General features: G+C 45.2%; 1 protein-coding gene across 1 annotated transcript in view; it reads right to left on the reverse strand.

The window, feature by feature from the left end:
* Positions 1-3,244: 3,244 nt before the first annotated feature.
* Positions 3,245-21,351, reverse strand: part of LOC142563380 (cytoplasmic dynein 2 intermediate chain 2-like) — a 47,316-nt gene continuing 29,209 nt past the window's right edge. The window contains exons 2-4 of the mRNA XM_075673964.1: positions 8,018-8,102; positions 7,260-7,472; positions 3,245-3,322 (exon numbers count right to left, since the gene is read on the reverse strand). Coding sequence (XP_075530079.1) covers positions 3,245-3,322; positions 7,260-7,472; positions 8,018-8,102 — 376 coding nt within the window. The remainder of the gene's footprint in view (positions 3,323-7,259; positions 7,473-8,017; positions 8,103-21,351) is intronic.

Genomic DNA, 21,351 nt, shown 5'->3' on the forward strand with positions numbered 1-21,351 from the left:
TCTCGGAGGCTTATTGAAATCTGTGGTTTTCCCCTCCGGGTTTCATATTGAATGAGAACAATTATGTTAGAGGCACAAAGGAAAAATGACGATACACGTTGTTTATATGTTTAAATCGTTGAAATTAATAGAGATTAAGCACACCGGGAAAAAAATGCGTAGACGCCTCTTTCTTCAGTGCGCTTTACACTCGTCTTAAATGTACGGGAGCGTGGGATGCGCGTCGAGTGAGATTATTTTCTGTGAATGATATTAAACATCCTTTTACAACATCCGATGACGTCAGCACAGCATTAGCAAGGCTGGGGAACACATTGTGACGCGAAACCAAGCGACACAATGGATATGCCTTGAGGTGTTCATTTCAAATCCGCGCGGTTATATCTTATTTAATTCTGCGAGATCGTACGCCGGCGTTCATATAAAAGAAGAAAGAATCATTTATAATTAGCAACTAAATCACAAAAGACATTCGAAATCACAATCACTGATACATAGAACTACTGGTACGTTTGGTTGGCTTTTGTTTTTTGCCAGGTAAATTACGTTAATTTTTTTCCGCAAGTTCCCACACAAAACCTTTCGCATTGCTTTTGCTGACGTCAAAGAGATCCGTTCTTTTAATAGCCTCTACACAATGAGCAGAACAGCGCCATATTCGTGAGAACTATCCGTTTAACAGTACTTCGAAAACACTTGTTTCGGATAAGGGGGAGTTTGAAAGCGTGTAACCGCTTTCATAGCCACTATGTGTCAGGTAAGTTAGTGGTCCACATTTAACAGTTGAGCACCTTAAGCTAGCATGTAAAAAACAATTCGCCACCGCATGCGTCCTGTTGCGGAGTATGAGGTTGCGTTCCCCGGCCTCCGTGGCCGCGTTGTCATTGGAACGGAATGCAAGAACAGTCAGATGCCTAAAGAAGGCCAGCTGGTGGTCAAAATTTATCCAAAGCCCTCGACTGTATATATATATATATATATATATATATATATATATATATATATATATATATATATATATATATATATATATATTCTTGATCAGATCTTTCGTCTCCTGCGATAGCTTACTGGTATCCTGTCTGGTATCCTTGTGGCTTCTAATAAGAAGACAACAAACACTTACACCAAGGACAACATAGGGGAAATTACTTGCGCTCAATAAATGAAATAAAGAAACGATAAATTAATGGAAATTAAAGTAGATGAAATTGACCAGTTGCCTTCACCCAAAAACATCACGTTCTCGTGACGCCTGCGGCAAAAAGGACGTTCCACGTCCGCCGCCAAGGTCTGTGAGTGGTGGCGCCGGCTAACACTCCCAGGGTTCTACTAGAACACATAAATACCCAAGAAAGTGGATGGGGAAACGGCGCCGCGGTAGCTCAATTCGTAGAGCATCGCCCGCGAAATGCGAAGGTTGTGGGTTCGGTTCCCACCTGCGGCAAGCTGTTTTTTCATCCACTGTAGTTTCCATGAATTTATCCTTTCTTTATTTCAATTATTAAGCAGAAGTAATTTCCCCTATGTTGTCCTTGGTGTTTGTTGGCTTATGATATGACTAATAAAAATCGAGCCCCTCGGTTAACCCCCTTTCTTCGCGTTTTTATATATATTTATATCATAAGAAGCCCACAAACAATGACACCAAGAACAACATAGGGCAAATTACTTGTACTTAGTAATGGAAATAAAGAAATGATACATTAATGGAAATGAAAGTGGATGAGCAATTGGTAGAGCATCGCACGCGTGATGCGAACACTTGGGATTGTTTCCTACCTGCGGCAAGTTGTTTTCTTTCATGCACTTTCGTTTCCATTAAATTATCATTTCTTTATTTGCATTAGTAAGTACAAGTAACTTCCATGTTGTTCTTGGTGTCATTATTTGTTGGCGTCTTATGTGATTAATAAAATCGGGCCCCTCGGTTAACCTCTTTGTTCTCGTTGATTTATTTATTTATTTATTTATTCGTTTATTTCTTTAATTGTTTATTTATTTATATATCTCTGAGAGGCGCTGGCTAACAATCCCAGAGATAGATCTAGCAAACAGGAATACCGAAGTTAGAACTACCGAAGAAAATGGCTTATAGCTCGGCTATTATTATTATTATTATTATTATTATTATTATTATTATTATTATTATTATTATTATTATTATTATTATTATTATTATTATTATTATTATTATTATTATTATTATTATTGCAGAGTTGCCTTGATGCAAAGATCTAGACCACATGTTTCACGGTATACTCAGACCATCCGAAACTTCGAACAATAATCTAAGCCGCAATGTCAGTAATTTCTTCTCGTCAGTATATTCTGGACCAACGAAGGCTAACGGAGTAAAATATGTAGCTATGTCAACGGAGATGACGTGTTAATTATTCGCACCTTTTTAGACACTCAGACTTTTTGGACTGTAACACTACTAACACTTGTAACACTATAACTGGAGAAGCTCTTATTTCCGGCTGAAAAAAAGTAAATGTTATGTAGGGAGCTAGCGCTTCAAAATGACACGTTTTATCACCACTGTGCATGTCTGTTCAATATACGGTGGTCTTCGGGAGTATACGCTCGTGCGGCGGCCGCAGCCAGACAAAACGGCCTCCGAAGATTTGCTCAATATGCCACACTTCAGCACACACTTCTTAACCTCGATTGATTCACGTGTACCGTTATTTCCGGACTATACAGTTTGCTACAGGCTACAGGGGTCAGTTACGGCTACAATTTTGTTATCTCGTTAGGTTCTCAACCTTTGTTGCATAGTAAGCAGGGGTCGAGCGGCGCACAAAAAAAATATATGTATTTGTACTACTTAATTGCGCAGCTGCTTCGTTCGAAAAAAAAAATGGAGTGAAATTCGACGAATAAGCAGTAGAAGTTGATAAAAAGTTTACACGACTGAATTAAATGAGCGTTATCGCTGTCGTCTTTTTTTTTCATTATTAATTCCAAGTGTTCCCTGTGACGTCCAAGTAAAACAGTTACGGCCAAATCGACGAAACACGTCATTTCTGTCCACGTTGGCCTCGTGTGTGACCTCAGGAGAAATCGTCACGGCAGGAAGAATCGCGCTGGGCTATAGGATGAGCGATACTGAAGACAAATATCTTGCGTAGTAAATGTAGACAGCTTGAACGTCGCTAAAATCTAAACATTTAGACATGTATAGTCCGCGGACTGTAGTCCTGGGTATACTGCGGTTAACAGACCTCCCTCTGATGCACTACTTGGCAAAGTCAAAAGGATATGAAAGGGCTATGACAGAGCCAGTGGAATTCCATGAAGAGCCAGTGCAGACAAGCTGCAAGGAAGCAGACATTTCGTGAGACAAACAAGACAGATGATCAAAGAAAGATGGAGAGTTCACGTTAAAGTCATATTTCATCAGCCAAAACAACCGCGTGAAGTTGCCGACACGTTTTTCAGCATGCTATTTTCTTTGTTTTGCTTTGCTTCAGATTGAAGAGGTACGTCAGCGGAAAAATAAAGTGCGGTATATCGTTGATATGGACCGATAGAAGGAAGGGTTATGACTGATATTAACGAACCATGCGTGAAGTAAGCTGCAGCGCTTCCGCAAGCTTTCTACAGCTAAATTAGGAGTTATTTGTTAGCTTAATGACAACTTTATAGTCGGCTGCTATGATAGCTCAGGTGAAGAACGCCATAACTACTGCAGTTTCCTTCACAAAAGCCTGGTAAATTTAGCACGAGGACGTTGAACGATTTTGAGGGGAGCAGCGCGCACAGTAAGTGTAGAGACGATGTGCTTCGCCACTTCTCGATGTCAGCGTCACGGTGCACGACGACAAACACGAAGTGTAATTATCACGCTGAGCGCGCAATTGTGGCTATCGCCAGCGCTTTCCGTGACTCCACTATCGATCAAGACAGCTCTTCATCATCACCTGTAGTTGAGCCTTATAATGTTAACGACGACTGCCGCTTTAGTCACGTTGTATACGCACATTTTCATTATGTATCAAAAGTATGTTTAGATGCGAAAACGTCAAATGGCCCATTGAGCGAAAAAGCCGGCGTCTGTCATCTGTAGGAGCGAAACGGCGCCTAATCTCCCATTGGCTGCGACGCTACCGTCACGAGCGTGCCTCGACAAAGCAGAGTGGCTGAAAAGGAATACCTGCTTCCGTGACAGCGCGCCAGGTGTTGCGTGAGGGCATCGCCGCGACGCCACGTCACCCTCACAAGACTGCGTTATCCGCGCAAGCTCTCGCCTGCGTTCGAACCGTGCCTCGATTAGGCCCAATCAAAACACGCCAAGCGTCGCAACGCTCTCACTTGCCCGCGAGGAATTCATAACTCGAAGGACCGCTCATCAGCGTTCAATTGGACATTAATGCTTTCGCATTCACAACTCATAAGTGCTTCGGTGTCCTTGAATTATTTTTGTGCTGGGCCCTGCATTGGGGCCGAGGGCTAGTAAGAAACGAGTAGGGCGCTGTTATTTTCGCTTCACTGCTCAAAAAGGCAACAGTAATGTTGCTTTTTTCTCGCAACGAAAAAGCTACTACGTTTATCGAAAGCTAGAGCACACAAGAAAGGTAAATGCGTGAAAAAATACCGCGAAAGGCATATGCAAATCGGCCATTAAAAGCAACCTTGTAGCACCCGTCAAGTAAACTTTCTTTTGATCGTTGCTTACGACAGCAAGATACAGTCAAGCTTTTGGGCATATCAATCAGTAGTCTGTTCATGCTATCTAACGCGCGGACAGGCCGCTTCAGTAAAACGTAACTATAGTTAACCTTTCAGTGCACAGTAATCTAGCTTGATATACTCGATATCATGTTTTCTGCTCAGCCCGCTCTGTATAAGTATAAGCGAACAAAAAAAGACCGTTATTCAAAAGACTAGCGCAAAATAGCAGGGACAAAGACGGAGAAGACGACCGGACGAGCGCTAATTAGCGTTTAGCGCTCGTCCTGTCGTCTTCTCTGTCTTTGTCCCTGCTATTTTGCGCTAGTCTTTTGAATAATGATGACACACCAACTAGCCCAACTTTCTGCCTTGACCAAAAGACCGACTACTAATGTAAGCAACTTCTTTTCAATTCAGCACAAATGAACACGACTTGAATGCGAATGAGTGCGCTATTGCTGCTTGTGTGCAAATGTCCCACTGCTGACGCCTGGAGAGAGAGAGAGAGAGAGCGCGCGTTTTGTAACCATCTTAGCTACCGTCGTTATAGCTACAGAGTACCACATTATTTTACCAATATTGTATTGCACAATGTAATGTACAAAGCTATAAAGAGACCACTCAGGAAGTTGTATTAACTTCTAAGCCAACAGTTCGCCCTCGAAGTTAAGGCTTTGTGGCTCGTGTCAGCAATGTATCCACGTAGATATACTTGAAGAGGTATCAGTTTACCTAAGGTTGCATAAGGAATGTAAGACGTTTTCAAGAGAAAGCAAATAACAAAATATACATTTGCATGTGTCTCCAAAAAGCACTTTGCGTATGTATACAAAATACATTAAAGAAAATAGAGTGCCAATAGTGAACACAGTTCCTGAATATCTTGTGCAGTCCTGCTTTTACGCCTGCGTCCAACGCGGTAACGTTGCTGCGCATGCCACAATATCGCAAAGCAATCACGGAGCATTTGCTCTGACAACCGGTGTGCTGTACGACTCTGAACACAGCTCCAACAGGTCTGAAATTGAAGTCCCAACAGCTTTCGTGACCCTTCTGGCTTCGTGGTTGTGTATTCTTTTTATATTTATATCGCTCAATTTTATTTTCTCCGATTCGCGCACGGCGGTTAGGGCTTTCTAGTCCGCTCTATCTAAACACGCAGCCGGCATCGTCGACAGAACCTTTCGTATTACTACGGGCGAAGAGACTGGAAGTCATAGCATAGCGTGGTTTCCGGCCCACGTGAACGATATAACTAACCAAGCGGGTTGCGACCCTAACGAGCGGGTCAACTGCCTGCCGCGTGAATTCACGAACCGCGCCCGAGCTAACGGTCCAGCTCTCCCACAGGGTTGCCCCTTCAAAGATCCTCTTACCACCTGTACGCGCTATTCCCGCGCACTGAAGCACGCATCCTGCCGAGCATGGAAGAACGCGCAGAAAGACGGTGACGACGACGATCAGAGTAGCGCTCGTGTTGTTCTTACATCTAGCCTGCAGCCGTCTCTCTCTGTATATATTTCGTAAATACAATTTCCTATCCCTTTTGGCTATACTCTCATCGCCGGGGCACACCTATCACGAAATTACGTCGCATTACAGACACAGCAGGAAATTCCTTCCCCCCAGCCCTAAACTGAACAGGGCTCAGGCCGTTATATACAGACGAGATCGTATCTCACCCCCAGAGCGCTTAGTTGGATAGACCCCAACTTCCCGCTGCCGTGCTCCAAATGCGGTCACGCATGCTGCTCCTTCGACCAAATGCTCTGGCTGTGCCCGCACGGCGCGGGCTCCGACCTTCAAGTACAAGTACAAGTGGGAGGCCTTGCTGAAGAGCTCGGAATTCACGCACCAACTACAGGTCGTCCAGAAGGCCCGCGACGTCGCAGAGAGTCACCACCTCCCAGACCCGTCGTGGGCGGAGCCACCAACTTGATTGGGGAGCCGACCCAATCAAGTTACTCTGGACATGCCAATAAAGTTCTTGTCACTGTCACGCGTTGCTTTTATCTCCTTATAAAGATGCGATGAGACCGCACTATCCCACTGTACAGTGTCCAGGGATTGAAACGCGGTACTCGGACCCCATGGCCGCCGATGCTTTTTGCGCCACCGAAGAGCGCTGGGGGAGAAAATGAGGTCACAATGCGTCACAAAGAATCTCGCCTTTATTGTATATACCGCAATTAATTGATGTCCCCAGCGCTCAGCGGGGACACCGCCGGCAGTCACGCGCTCCGAGTATCGCGTTTCATTCGCTGAGCCCTGTACATATTATCCGTGTGGCAGCTACCAGCAGTTGTAGGTCTATAGTTCGTACGCGTAAAGGTGCTTCTAACTTCTTCGCAGATGTTGTGAATTCTCCAATGCTCGCAACTCGTCTTTGGTCTGGACAGAAAAATTGCTCAACCTTGATTCTGACAGAAACAACGGGCTGGCATTTTCTAACGTTGTTGTTGTCATTGCAACGAGGAAATGTGATAATATAACAAAGGAGCTCCTCTGTTTACTGCCGGCGAAGAAGTCGCGGAGGCTAGTACTCGCTTATCTGTAGCTTTCGTAAAACTCGTACCAACCTCTCGGGGCAACGTCATGTTGCAGTAGAGCCGGGACGCACTGCCTTCGCAAGTGTCGGCCAGCAGTCTGTAGCCACGAAAGGCGCTGCTGCGCGATGATTTCTCGAGCTCCTGCAACATCTTTGGGTAGGCCTGCCGCATGAACGTTGCAAGGGACGGCCAATCATATGCCCTGGGCTCCACGGTCGGCACGCCTTGCGGCGACGCTTGGACCTGCGCAATGCTCAGCTTCAGTATCAATCAACCAATCAATCAATCAGGTTATTTATCTCATGATATTGAAGCATGCCGACAAGAATATCTGGAAAGCTGACATGGCAAGCCACGAGTATATGGGCCAATCGCGGCCGGACGTCGACAAGGAGTGAGTTCGGAGCTGTCCTTTAGCGACAGAAGGAAAGACCTATGTTTGTGACGTCTATTGTCTGTCGCGGGCACTCCCCGGCATTCGCAGGCGCCGAGGTTAGGTTACGCACTTCTGACAAAGTCTCTCTAAAGACGCTGGTACCGCGACTGCACTGAATTAATATGTAGCGGCTCTATAGCTTACGCGAAGTAGTTGCGACATTGGCCGCTGCTATAATGCATGCGACGGGCTGGCCCTCCTTACAGCATGCTGAGCCTCAAACTTAAGCGGCGTCTCTCGGTCAACTGGCGGAAGGACTGGTATCGTGCGGTCCCCTCTAAATGCTGCTCTAATTACGTTTGCCAGCTCGCGAATAGCGCTCAGGCATAGCGTAAACACACAGTGGAAATACCTCTGCGTCGCAACAGCGGCGTCCCTGGACCCCCGCCTCCCTTGTGGTCCGCGGCTCTGTCTGGACGCAGCTGTGCTGTGTCTCTCTGGAAGAGAAAAGGGAGCGCCGTTTACGCATTGCGCGCGCAACGAACGACGAAGACGCTGTGGGTTGGCAACATTTCGGGCTCTTGTCTGACAACGATGACAGTTTGTTCTCGGCTGATTGTACCCTGTTCAAATTATGCAACAATTGACACGGCGGCATATATATATATATATATATATATATATATATATATATATATATATATATATATATATATATATATATATATATATATATATATATATATATATATATATATAGTTCGTGGTAACGTTTTCCCTTTTTCCCTACTTCTAGGTAAAGACACGATAACTTGCTCCACAACTCCAGACTATATCTTGATGTCAAACGTACACTTTGTAAACCCGTGCTTCGCATGTGTTTGTTTTTTCATTCCTGTGTTCACCAGTTCCTTTATTTTTCGTGTCCGCCAAGATGTTTCCGAAATTGACACCATAGCTACATCTTTTCCTCAGCACATTTAAACGCCCAATTCTCCGCCAATCCCTCCGCTGTGGGTATGTGTCATAGACTGTTAGCACAACAACGACGACGATAAAAGCTGGTCCCATAGTGGGTACCACAGAGGGCATATAAACAAAGAATGTAGCACGAAATAAATTTACGAGCTTTCGGGACGGTGGGTGAAAAAATCATACGGTAAACAGTGAGTATCAGCAGCGCCCCCCCCCCACCCCCAGCACAAGATGATTTCTATATATTTCCGTGTGCAATACCACGGTGAAAAGAAGAACTATAGCATAATTTAGCATATATACTAAGTAAAAAGGACGCTTCGAGCGAACCCACGCAGCGTAAAGATTTGTTAGTAATTTACTGCACGCCTCAGATATATTTATGGCAGCTTACAAAGCAGCGAAATGGGGATGAGCTATTGCGAGGAGCTATAGCCCAAACATAATCTTATGGGTGGGCAGCACAATTCGGGCGAAGGACAAAAGGAGGATGATACGAGCGCAGATTGACAGCTGGTTTATTTTTTCAAACAAGTGATTAAATATACAGAGAATTGGACCACGTGATCACGTGACGCGTACAAGTGGTGAACGGGTGTCAGCCTATCTTGCCATTCAAAAGCTTTATCATGCAGAGAGATCGAAGCCTGGCTGACGCATGCGCCTAGGTTGATATGCGTAGAGTAAGCTTCTACAATCTATCGGTTGATTTGCTTTGCACCTTTATGCAATATTTCAGTTGTTGTTTTTTTTTCAAACAAAGGTTTGCATGGGCAATTTCTACAATGCGCAGCCATATTCGAGCCTGTTGAGTTCCTGATAGAAAATAGATTTTAAGGCAGCGTCCAGTCTGCCCAAAGTACTTTTTGCCGCACGAAAGTGGCATGACATACACAACTCCCACAACCACAGCTCGCAGTTTCTGCTTGCCTTTCGACTCCCGAACAGCGTGGGACTCAATATGAGGGATAGGAAACAATCTAAAAAGGTTTCTAAGTAAGCATAGAGGTCGAAGTGTGATTAAAAAAAACGGAAACGTTACACCTGGTGTTTCACTATCTTGAACCAAGCTTTAAAAGAAAGTAGTACATCGCAAACGACTGAAAATTTGAAAAAAAGAAAGGCACATTGTTCATAGTCGTCCGCGGTTATTCAGAGTATATTTTGAAGTGCAATTAGATAGTTAATTATAGCTAAGATCAATTATGACAAATTGCAAATGTTCCTTTTAAAGCACAAGTGTGATTGTAAATGTTGTAGCGCGTGCTTGGTAGTCCCTAATGAACTTGTTTCCATTACATATTTTTTTTTTACCGTAGTTCTTTCCGCGCTCTGAAGAAACCCCGCAATATACTAAAAAAAGAAATGACGTCATTGCGCGCTTGCGCCTATTGCTTGCAGCGCTTTCCGTCATGTTTTTTTGTAAAAGGAAGCGATAGGTTCCGTCATCTAGGCAGACACGTTAGCATGGTCCAAAATGATAAGCGATAGGCCGGCGCTAAGAGCGGATCGAAACACACTGGCCGGCTTTCGCGACGGGTATGCGGGCTTCTTACTTTGGAAACACGTGGTTGAGAGCCCGGCACACCCAGGCGCTCAAACGCCCAGTGACGTCACGTTTTTCCTTTTTTTTATGTCTTGCGGGCATTCTTTAGAGTCCGGGGGAAAAAACAATATAACGTCACAGAAACAACTGCATTTCATGTTATTAATTTTTACAATCACGCCTATGCCCTAAAACAAACATTTAAATGTTTGCATAAATGAACTTAGATATTTAGCTAAATAATCGTACTTCAATATAGACTACGCCTAACTAAGGGCGAATACGAACGATGTACTGATGGTCTCAATCGTTTATGAAACAATATTTGTAAATTTTGGTTCAAGTTACTTGAATCACCCAATATGCATTGATTTGGGAAAATTCGTGGCAAAATCATGCATGAACTCTGTTATGAAACAGAGTGCAGTTCCAGAGTGGTATGGAACGTTGTCTCTTCTTCATAACCTTTCTGAAACTTCTTGGAACACAGGAACTACGACGACGGAAATTCGCCTGGTGTGTCCATATAATTGCTGCCACACAGAGAGAAAGACACGCTAGATAAACGCCGTACTTGGGAGCCAGGACAAGAACCAAAATTGTGGCAAACACACACAAGCAATATCAACGAAAGCCACACAGGAACGGGGTCGCAGTTAGCAAGAACGCTAAGCACTTGAGCGGCCTCTCTCGGAAGACAGAGTCATGTGATCGACAGACATGCTTAATGAGAACTAAGGATCTCGTTAATTTATCTTTTCCAGAAACCTATTTTTTGCTCTTCTTCAAGTCAACATTGTGCCACTACTGCAATCATCGCCCCTCTATTTGATGAAAAAGCCTAAAAATAACTCACGCTCCCACAATGTCTCTGCTGTTACACCTACAATATATTCATTTCTTTAAACAACTGCACACGCTTGCGGCTTTCGCAGTCGGCGGCCAGGTATGTAAATTTCTTTCTTTTTTTTTTTAAGTGACGCGGCGCGTTCTAACACGAGTTCCCGAAGGCGCTGCAGTTTAACACCCTTTTTAAGCAGCACCGCTCTCGGGATCGGCCCACATATGCCCCTGTCCTTCCCTAGGAGCAGCTAGCTCTACGTAGCGCGACATCTTACAGCCTTCGGGATCGGCAAAATCGTAATCGAGATTGTTGTAACTGTTTCTTCACCGAATTACAAAAAAGAAAAGATAGCCATCATGTCATCGCCGTCATACTATCATCGGCGCCATCGTCGTCGTCATCTTGCCGCTGTCGTCAGACACACGCTCGCTTGTGTCAGTGCTCGCCTTGCACAAACACGTTGGTCCTTCTGGTAACGCTATGGGAAACTCGAAACGGTGCTGGACAGCCAGATACGTGCAAAAGGCTTTGCATAACATGAATTTCCACATAGTTATGGGGCTCTACATAAATTCTTTATAACTTCATTCCTTAGTTTGCGTGCATTTATGCTTCAGGAGCTGGTGTGTGATCAAGCAACCGCCGTGCAGGTCTATCAAGCTGCTTTACTACTCTGTGTTCTGTACGCTTTTATTCAGCCTGATGACTCCAGGGTGTCGAACCGAAAAAAAAAATACCGGTTCAGCGCGCTCCGATTTGATTTCGGTTCATCTCCGCTTCGGAGAAGTAAAAAATTAAGGCTTCGCAAACCAGTTCCAGACACTGAAATGGTTCGCGAACCGATTCAGTAAACTTAGTCCAGCCCTATGGCGCAATGCTGCAGAGTGTCGACTTGTCCGCATGTGAGGCTTTGCCAGAGGCGCGAAAAACGCGCTTTCTGGCAGATGGGAGACAAAAATTAATGTTTTTTTTACATTAATGTATTATTTCTCAGTCTTCATTGTCTGCTTTCTTTGTACGATTGTCACTAACAAAAAATCGAGCTTATATACATGCAAAAAAAACATTTATTTTTGCCTCTCATCTGCCAGAAAGCCCATTTAATGTTGTGCAGCTACAGCAGTCCTAAAAAAAGAAAAGAAGAAAGCGCTCATCTTAGACAGTATGGTCGCAAGAGTGTGAGTGAGTGAGTGAGTGAGTGAGTGAGTGAGTGAGTGAGTGAGTGAGTGAGTGAGTGAGTGAGTGAGTGAGTGAAAAACTTTATTAGCTCTAGATTCGCTGGTCTTCTGCGGTCTTCAGATGGCTTCGTCCATCTTCTAGCACAACGGTCGGTTGCCCTTAGTCCAGGGCTCTGCTGGATGCTGCTTCCAGTTGTGCTCGCCGAATCAGACCTTCTTGGTCGACCTGGCGATCGCTGGACAGCACTCCCTCCCATTGCTCCGCACTCGGGTTTGGTATAACGGGTACCCCGTCTATCTTCTGGCATGCCCACGTTATGTGATACAGCGTGGGTGTTTCGTGGCACCAGGGGCATTTGTCATTGTATTGTGTGGGATAAATTTTGCTGAGTACGTTTAGGTTCGGGTACGAGCCTGTTTGTAGCTGCCTCCACGCGACAGAGTCCTCTCTGCTAAGGGAGTTGTGCGGTGGTGGATACCGCTTTCTGCAGCCCTTGTAGTAATTTAGTATCGCCGAATAGTCTTGGGGTACAGGTTCGGTCCCCTCGAGGTCGCCTACGTTGGATGCTCGGTAATAAGTGTACCATGAGCTATCCTGTCCGCCTCTTGGTTCCCTGCCACTCCCGTGGGTCCCGGCGTCCATACTATCGTATACCTAATTGGTTCTTCTTTTGTTTGTCGTTGTGTTATGCGGTCTCCGGAGCGGAGTATGCGGAGCGCTCCGTGCCCTGTTCTGCCGCGTAGGTAGTTGCGGCACGCCGTTTGTGAGTCTGTAAGGATTGTTAGAGACCGTTTCGACCGATATCCCTCCACTGCCGCTAGAGCGACGGCCGCTTCTTCAGCCTCGACTTTCGTACAGCCTTGTAGTGATGCGCTGGTTATCTCGCGTAGGTTCGAATCAATCACCGTTGCTACCGTGTTGCTGTAGCTCTGCCCCGCTGCTCTGGCGTATGTGGCTGCGTCCACATATACCGTCTTTTCTTGGGGTGCTAGTGTCTTTTGTAGGTATTCAGCCCTCGCTTCTCTGCGTGCTTTGTGCAGGTTGGGATCCATGTTCCGGGTTATGGGTGCTACTTTTGGTGTGTTGCGATACTCGTCCGGAATTGTTTCGGTCCTCTGTATCTCTTGAAGTTGATCGGCGCAGCCTAGTTTCTTCAGGAGCTCCCTGCCAGATGGGGTCTGCTGTAGTCTGCGCTGTTGGGAAACCAGTTGCGCCTCTTTCAATTCTTCGAAGGTGTTGTGTAGTCCTAAGGCTAGGAACTTTTCGGTTGAGGTGTTGTGGGGAAGGTGGAGTGCGGTTTTGTAGGCTTTGCGTAGAATCGCGTACGCCTGTTGTATCTTACTCTTGACGGGATTGTAGTATGGGAGGCTGTATGCCACTCGGCTGACGACCAGGCTTCTGACCAGCTTGAGTGTGTCCTCCTCTCGCATGCCGTGGCGTCTGTGTGAGATGCGCGTGATCATGCGGGCCACTTGTAGGGCGGATGCCTTGAGTAGGGCGAGGGTGTGGGTGCAGCGTTGGTTTGACTGTATCCACATCCCCAGGATTCTGATGAGCGTCTTTTCCGGTATCGGCTTCCCCTCGAGGTAGACGTTGAGCTTTAACTCATCGCTGGTGGGGACTGTGCGGTTTTGCTTTCCTCTCCAAACTCTCAGGAGCTCGGACTTCGCCGCACCGCACAAGGTGCGGCACACTTTTCATTTTAATGTCATCTATACTGACTACGGGGAAAGCAGCAGAAATTTATAGGGGTGTTCCAATAGCAAAATTTATTTTATTCGAAACGAATACGTGTACTTGAGAAAAACAAACGTCCGATATCGAATAATATATGGAATATTTCTACGTTCTAAAAAAGGGTAAATAAAGAAATCACCGCCGAAGTGCGTGTGTTTCTTTACAACACAGTAACCTATGATGTAACTTTTGGGCGCGAGTAACTTATGAAATAAAGGTTACAAGTGGTTTGTTTTCTTGTTTTTTATATTTTTGTGCCTTCTAAAGGTTACAACATCTAACATGCAAGCAATCTATAGGTTACCATCACAAATGACGCCATGTAACCTTTGCGCCGTAACCTATGAGCAGCGCGGTAACTTATGTTTCTAGAAGCAAGGAGCTGCGCATGCGTATGTAGGACGTTTGTTGCTTGAAGTGCGCAAATATATTTATTTCAGAGGCAGCGCTGGTGTGGTTTTGGCCACAGGATAAATGTTATTACTACAAACTACATACACTTACAACATAAACACTATAAACACTTTGTGACAGTCTGCCGTATGAGCTCAGTACTGTCCTTTTGGATGGCAGTTACAAGCATTCTTGCGCGTGATTAAAAGTATGACTTCAGCGTTGAAAGAAGCTGTGACATGCAACGCAATGGTAGTATTTTGCGGCTCAGTATGCTACAGCACAGCTTGATTATTCGGTCCATAAGTGAGTTACAAAACAAGGTCCATGTGCCATTTATTCTAAGCCCGCTCTCACTGCCGGGTGAGATGATTTACCTCGCAAATAAATTTCATTTTTGCAAGAAGAAAAACTAGCGCAGAGGGCAGAGACACAGTAGATACATAAGACGACGAGAAAAACAAACCGTCGTTTTTTGTTTTGCTATACTGTGTCTCCGTCCTCTGCGCTGGTTTATATTCCTACAAATATGCACCAAATAGTCCAGCTTTCCACCTTAATTGACGTAAAATAGCAATACACACGTAATATCCTGGCATGAGATAATACAGCTTTTGTGTCTTCTTCGCCATGTAAGCCGAAATGCGTTAAACACCATCGCAGTTAACGTTCTAATAGCACAGACGGAGAAGGGCAGCACATGAGAAGGCGGCAGAAAATGTAACCGGATGTGCGAGGCCGAGTGCGCAACTCGACGAGCTGCTTTCTTACATTCCTGCGGGCCTTCCAATATTTCAGTCGACATAGCGAGTCGGAAGTAGGCTAAAATGAGAACAGCAAGCACGCAATAAACGGGTAACTGTAAGGAGAGGTGCTCAAAATATCGCACGACGGTCGCTCCGATACGCGCTAGAAACCGCTCGGCTGACCCGCGCCGCTTTCTGGCGGCGGTTCTTCTCTGCTTTGTTCGCCATTTTGAAGTCTTTTGGTATGTGTGTGCGCGCGACAAAATCTGTAATGGCGCTAAGCAGCAGGGACTTGTGGGGTGTGCTGCGCGGCAGCTGCAACGAACCTTTTTGCGCCTGTCGGCGGCACATCGTTGTCTGTTCGTCGGACGACTCTGCAGAGAACTCCAGCCGTTGCGACTATTGCAACCACTGTCCAGGTGCCCATGGCAGAATTACAGAGTTGGGTAAGTTCCCTTTGTTTCAGAGCCGCATTTACGGCGTGCAAGGTCTTCGTTGGCTTAATGCTTCTCAAATCTAGTGTATGCGCTGCTTTCCAAAGCGCGCTTGTTTGCAGAGCTCTTTTTGTGAGTGCATTTCGAACACAGATGAGGTTTACTCTGTTTATACGAGTGCATGACTGACCGAGATCGCGATACAATGGCTCGATATATCTGCTTATCTGTGATATACTTCTTTTAGTCAAGTACTGCCTCAGGTGCCTAGTGTCGTCGCGTGCGTTTTCTGAACAATATGATGGTAATCCACAGTTATTTATACATTTCCTGTGTGCGCACGTGGTGGCGTTGTGCGAGATTTCGTGCAGTGATAAATGCGCACGCTTCCACCGCATGACCGCTAGTGTTTTAAACCTGATTTCTAGAACTCTGCGCGTAATTTCGCTGCTTCTGAATCGGTTTGTGCGCCGGGTACGATTGAAAATATGTGTGACACTACAGAACCATTGTCCATGCTTTATGCAGCACGTAAGCAAACGTACTCGACTGAGGCTTCCGTGTAACATAGACGGCGTGCGGCGAACATGGATAGCCTGACAGAATTTCTCGTTATGCTGTGAACAAATTCCATCGCGTGTTTTATTTTGTATTCTACCTAGGTGGTTCAGAACAAGAGAGTGAAGTTGCCGCAGTGCCGCATCAGAGTTCTCAGCTTGGCAGCTCGAAAGATTAGTGGGTTCAGCACACCTGATAATTTTAAACTTCTTTGAAAAAAGAACACCTTGCACTTTTGTGAAACCACTGCCCCTCACCTGCCGGTGTTGCCTGATTGCGTGCGTGTGCGCTGCTTGTGATGTCTATGCTTTTGTATATTCACGAACGCGCACGTTTTCAATGTACGGCAACTGTATTAGTATTAGTCGACCTGTTTTATAGAACTCTGCACGTATATTCGCCCCTTGTGTATTGATTTCTGTTTCGAAAGCTTTCAGCGCCACACTCCGGGCTCGTGTTTGTGTGGCTGTATACCTAACCGGTGTAGGCACACTCCATTCCTTATGCAAAACAACTGCTCGACTGAGGCGCCAGTGCCGCATGAACGGTATGACCACCGTGGAAAACGGAAGTTATACGACGGCTGTGCAAGGTGCGGGCGGTCAGTTTGAATTAACGCGTTTACAGCATGGTGTACGTCACTCTTCCCGTTGACATCACCAGCGAGTTCGGGGTTGAATCAGAGCGGCGGGAAAAACTTCAATATCTCTCAGGAATAAGTGCGTATTTCGGCTTCGGACAAGCGAAAGAAAAAAGCTATGAAAGGCTCAATATGAGATTTTGGTAACGACAAAAATGTGTTATATTTTCCTCAGTGTCCCTTTAAGTGCCGCGCTCTCCCCACAGCGTAGCCGTGCCGTCGTAGCAGCTCACTTCCTTCCACCGCGGCAGCGACTTGGGATAGCATGGCATAATATCGCGCATTGTTGTGAAATTACCCCGTCTTTTACGCTATTCTTCCTTGGTCACACAGAGCAAAATACTGGAATGACCGAGGTACCCCAGCAGGGCCCACAGCCAGGTTGCCCGAAAGGTTAGTGGTCTGTACACAAATGCAAATTTTGTAAAAGTTTTTTTTTTAAAGCTCTGCGCCTTACTCGCCGATCAATTTGCATGTTTAGTAGTGCAGGTTTTTTAGTGACTACTGAACTTAAACGCACCATAGACACAGAATTTTTGTTTCTAGAGTGTTCCATTTGCTGTAGCGATTTGTAGGACATTTGTACACATAGGTCACCATGTGCCCTTCAAGAATGCTCGGTGCGTAATAAGTGAATATTTGCCTCAGTATTTCTTGTTCGAAAACAATGTGAGTGCATGTTTATGTCTCAGTGTTAGAAGAGCAGAGAAACACACCCTTGTCTAATTCTCTACTGTAGGGAATGGAAGGTCACTGATTTATAAAATTATAAACTGTGGAAAGAATACTTGCCATCAGGTCAACTGTTACTGAAGTGATTTAAATTAAAACTTCTATTGCTTTCAACTCTGATGGCATGAGGGGTATCAAAAGTTTGATTTTGCATTTAATATTATTGACAACTTTCGCTTCATGATACCTCCTTTTTCCAACTCTGCATCGAAGTCGAACTCAAGTTTCAATGCAAGATTGGTGACCTGGAGGAAAAACTAAAAGCAGTAGCAGAAGCGTTCACATGCAAAGAGCAATGTGAGTGCACATTCATCGACATTGGTAAGCATCTACAAGGCCATTTAAAGCACGCACTGATTAACGAGGTTTCTGGGACAATTTTGCATGTATCTATCAGTTGCTGTGGCAAAATGTGCTTTGTCAAGATTTAAAATTTATTTTCAATTAATATATGAATGTTCTGAAATTAACGTAGCATATTCTATGACTTTATTTAACACTGGTGAGCATTTTTGCCATGGTATTTTGATGGATGTTTGCTCATGTCTCTAATGTGACATTCCGCAGACTGCTCTGCCTAATGAGCAGCAAATCATGGCACTTCATGTGTATGTCTCCTTAGCCCACACTTGTGTTTATGCAGGAAGTGCTGATAAAATTATAAGGATCACAAGTGGAAACATAGAGCGGGCCCTCATGTTTTGCCTGCTTATCTACTACATAAAAAAACCTTGAGTACCCGCCTGCATTCTCACCGACGCTTGTGCTGCTGCAAAAAATTACCCTGCCGGACACAACAGTGCCTCGTGGACTGCTCACAAACCACCTGAAAAATCTTCTCATACTCTTGAAAAAGAAGAATTTGTGTTAGGTTCAAGAAACAAATGTGCTAAGACAGGGTACGTCCCAAAATGCTGAAGTATGTGCTCTGCGGATGGCTTCAGTCTTTTTCTGAATTTCAGTGTATCTGTTTCATTTGTTGCATTGAGTGTTGTCAAACTTAAAATGCTATTTGAGTTACAAGTTGATCTCATGTTTGCTCGAGGTGATACGAGATGTTAGATTTTACTATGGTATTTAAGGTGCAGGTATATGTTGGTATACTATTGGCGATTCGTGCTGCATTTCCTAAACTGATACTCTAAAAACTGCAGGCGCATGCACCTGACATACATATAGGTTAGCATATATAGTTATATAGTTGTTTAAAATGACGGCCCTCTTCCATTTATTTTGTATTTGTCTACAAGCTTTGATGGTATTTGTGTTTTCTGTGCTTATAGCACCATTCTTGAGCTTCCAACATGTGGCTGCTTTAATGTCTCCTCAGAAATGTGATAACGTCTATAGTCACAATATTACATTGCCTCTTTTTACACCGGTTGTATGTTTACTGCGGCATTCATAAAGAAGTCAATCTGACTTTACCTCATTTCAAAGCATGGCTTTTTATTGTGTGCATATTTTTGCATCATGATAGCAGTGTCTACTTTATATTGTGAGGGGAGCAATCTGTTGTGGACATTTTGGAAATTGTGATTTCATGTGAGAACTTTGCTTTATTACACGGCGCCTTCATCCTGGTTCCTCTTTTCGCACTGCAAACAGTTATATAATATGAGCTCAGGCTTATAGTGCATTATATGCAGCACTTATTGTCATAGATATTTGCTCTATAGTACCTGTTCACTACATAAGAAAACTACTTTACAAATATAGTGCCTTGACCATATATACATCACCTGTATAACGTAGGTTTTCTTTAATATTGCCTAGACTCAGGAAGTCAGGCTACATTGTGTAATAGTAAGCGTCGTTGTGGGAAGTATGCGTTGGTATTGTGGTTAAGGTACATTATGTATTTATGTCTGTCATGAGTGATATTAAAGGCGGTGAGCATTTTTGCATATCGTTGTTTGTCTTGTCTGTAGACCTCTCTTTTCGATGGGTATTATTCGTGCACATCAAATCGGAGTCCACGCGAGTTCTGTATTGCGTGACCCTGACCAAACACCAAGGACATCTTTAATAAGGGATTTTACCAAAAGCATTGCGCCGTCCAAAGGTTACAGGCGCTCTAGCAAGTAACCTATGTTTTTCTGAAGGTTTTATTCCTTCGTAAAGGTTACATTCCAAAAAAAGCATGTAACCTGTTAAACAAAAAAGTAACCTTTTCATTTGTAACCTTTGCAAAGGTTAAAGTTGTAAAAGTTACATTGTTGTAACTTTTATGTTAAAGGTGCACAAAAATGTGAAAATGTGCACCTTTGCAAATGTTACTGTGTTTAGAGTATTTACGCCCAAGCCCCGTGCTCGACCGCTGCACCGCCACGCGCCGCCCGCACGTATCACATTTCTAGGTACTTTCTCGCGGAAGCGCCACGGCACGCGCCCTAGAGTGAGTGAGTGAGTGAGTGAGTGAGTGAAGAAACTTTATTGCAGGTCTGGCGGGGAGGCGAACTCGTCGCGCTCCCGGCTAATGCCACGTCGGGACCGGCAGGTCTAGCCCACTGGCCCGGTCGCGGGCACGTTGGACGGCCAGGATTTGCTTTCCTAGAGCGGGACTACGCAGAAGCGAGTCCCACTCCTCCTTGATGAACTAGGGGTATGTCGACTCGCACTCCCAGAGCATGTGAGCTAGAGTGGAGGTCTGCCCGCAGGACGGGCAGGCGTCGTCGCGATACACGTCGGGGTAAGCCTCGCTTCTCCAAACACATGGGGCCTAGCAAGCGCGTGCTGACGAGAAGCCAAAGCAAAACGAAGGACTGAACCAGAGTCTCCTCCCGCTAACGCATGCCGTCATCGAACGACCTGTGTACAGTAAAACATCAATTGAGTCGCGCTGGGCGGACCATTTGAGCGAAACTCGACAAAGACATCAAAAGAAAGTTCAGCCGGTTCGTGGACGCGTGCTGAAACTGCCTGCAGGACGAAGGCCAGCGTTCCGCGCGCGAGCAGTTGCGTGTGGAGATGGTGGAGGCGTGGGGCAGTCTCATCGTTGAAATGAAAGAAGAATTTCTTTCCATGTGAAATATGCCGAGTGGAAATCGCTATTTCTTCAAAACGCGACTCGCTAACTCTTCAGCAGGATAAGGGAAGAAGAAAACGTTGGCGTGACGCTGGCCGAACTGCGCTGGATGATACGGAAAACGAAAAACTGAGTACGACAGCAAAACGCACTCATGTGCTGAAGCATTCTGGAGGCAACTCCCCTTCCAGCGAGTGTTGGTTTGGACGCTATCCGCAAAGCTGCGCAACGCAGCTGGAACTCGTAAATGTAAAACTACTGCTGCACGATATCTCTATCTGATGTTTTCAACAAGTCTCTCTATATATGTCACCGGCTCGTTAAATGTGTTCTGGAGCGATAAGGACTACGGGTTCGTTCCTTTGCATTAGCTCCTGCTGAATACATACATGCAACAGTTCACTGCACGCTCACTTTTGTTAGCGCGAAAGCGCTGGTATGGTATGCCCTGGGGGCATACACTAAACTCATTGCGATGCGTGGTATGCGCTCCTTGCTCTGTGTGCAGAATATCGAGGCAATTCACTCCTCCTACTGCGTCCCGCAACTTTTACACAACAATCTGTCTTCCCCAACTCGAATACGCGTCGGTCGCCTAGAATTACATTTCTAGATCCAGCCGTGACATCATAGATCGGGCCCAGAAAACGTTTCTAAGCATATATCATCACCGCTTTCCTAACAGGGACATTGGACCTTGTTCTAGCACTGTTGGATTATTGTCATTGCCCTTACTTCGCTGTTGACGTAATCGCGCTGACCTTCTGTTTCTTTTCAAACTCCTACACAGTATCCTCACCTGCCCCAAACTCCTCAGTTGTATTGTGTTTCGTATTCCGCGCAAAATCACCAGAGAACATAGACATTTCCATGTTCCTGCCTGTCATCGCCAACACTCCACCGTCCACAGTATACTGAGTCTTCATAGCGCTCA

Source organism: Dermacentor variabilis, chromosome 1 (assembly GCF_050947875.1).
Source record: "Dermacentor variabilis isolate Ectoservices chromosome 1, ASM5094787v1, whole genome shotgun sequence".
Lineage (NCBI taxonomy): Eukaryota > Metazoa > Arthropoda > Arachnida > Ixodida > Ixodidae > Dermacentor > Dermacentor variabilis.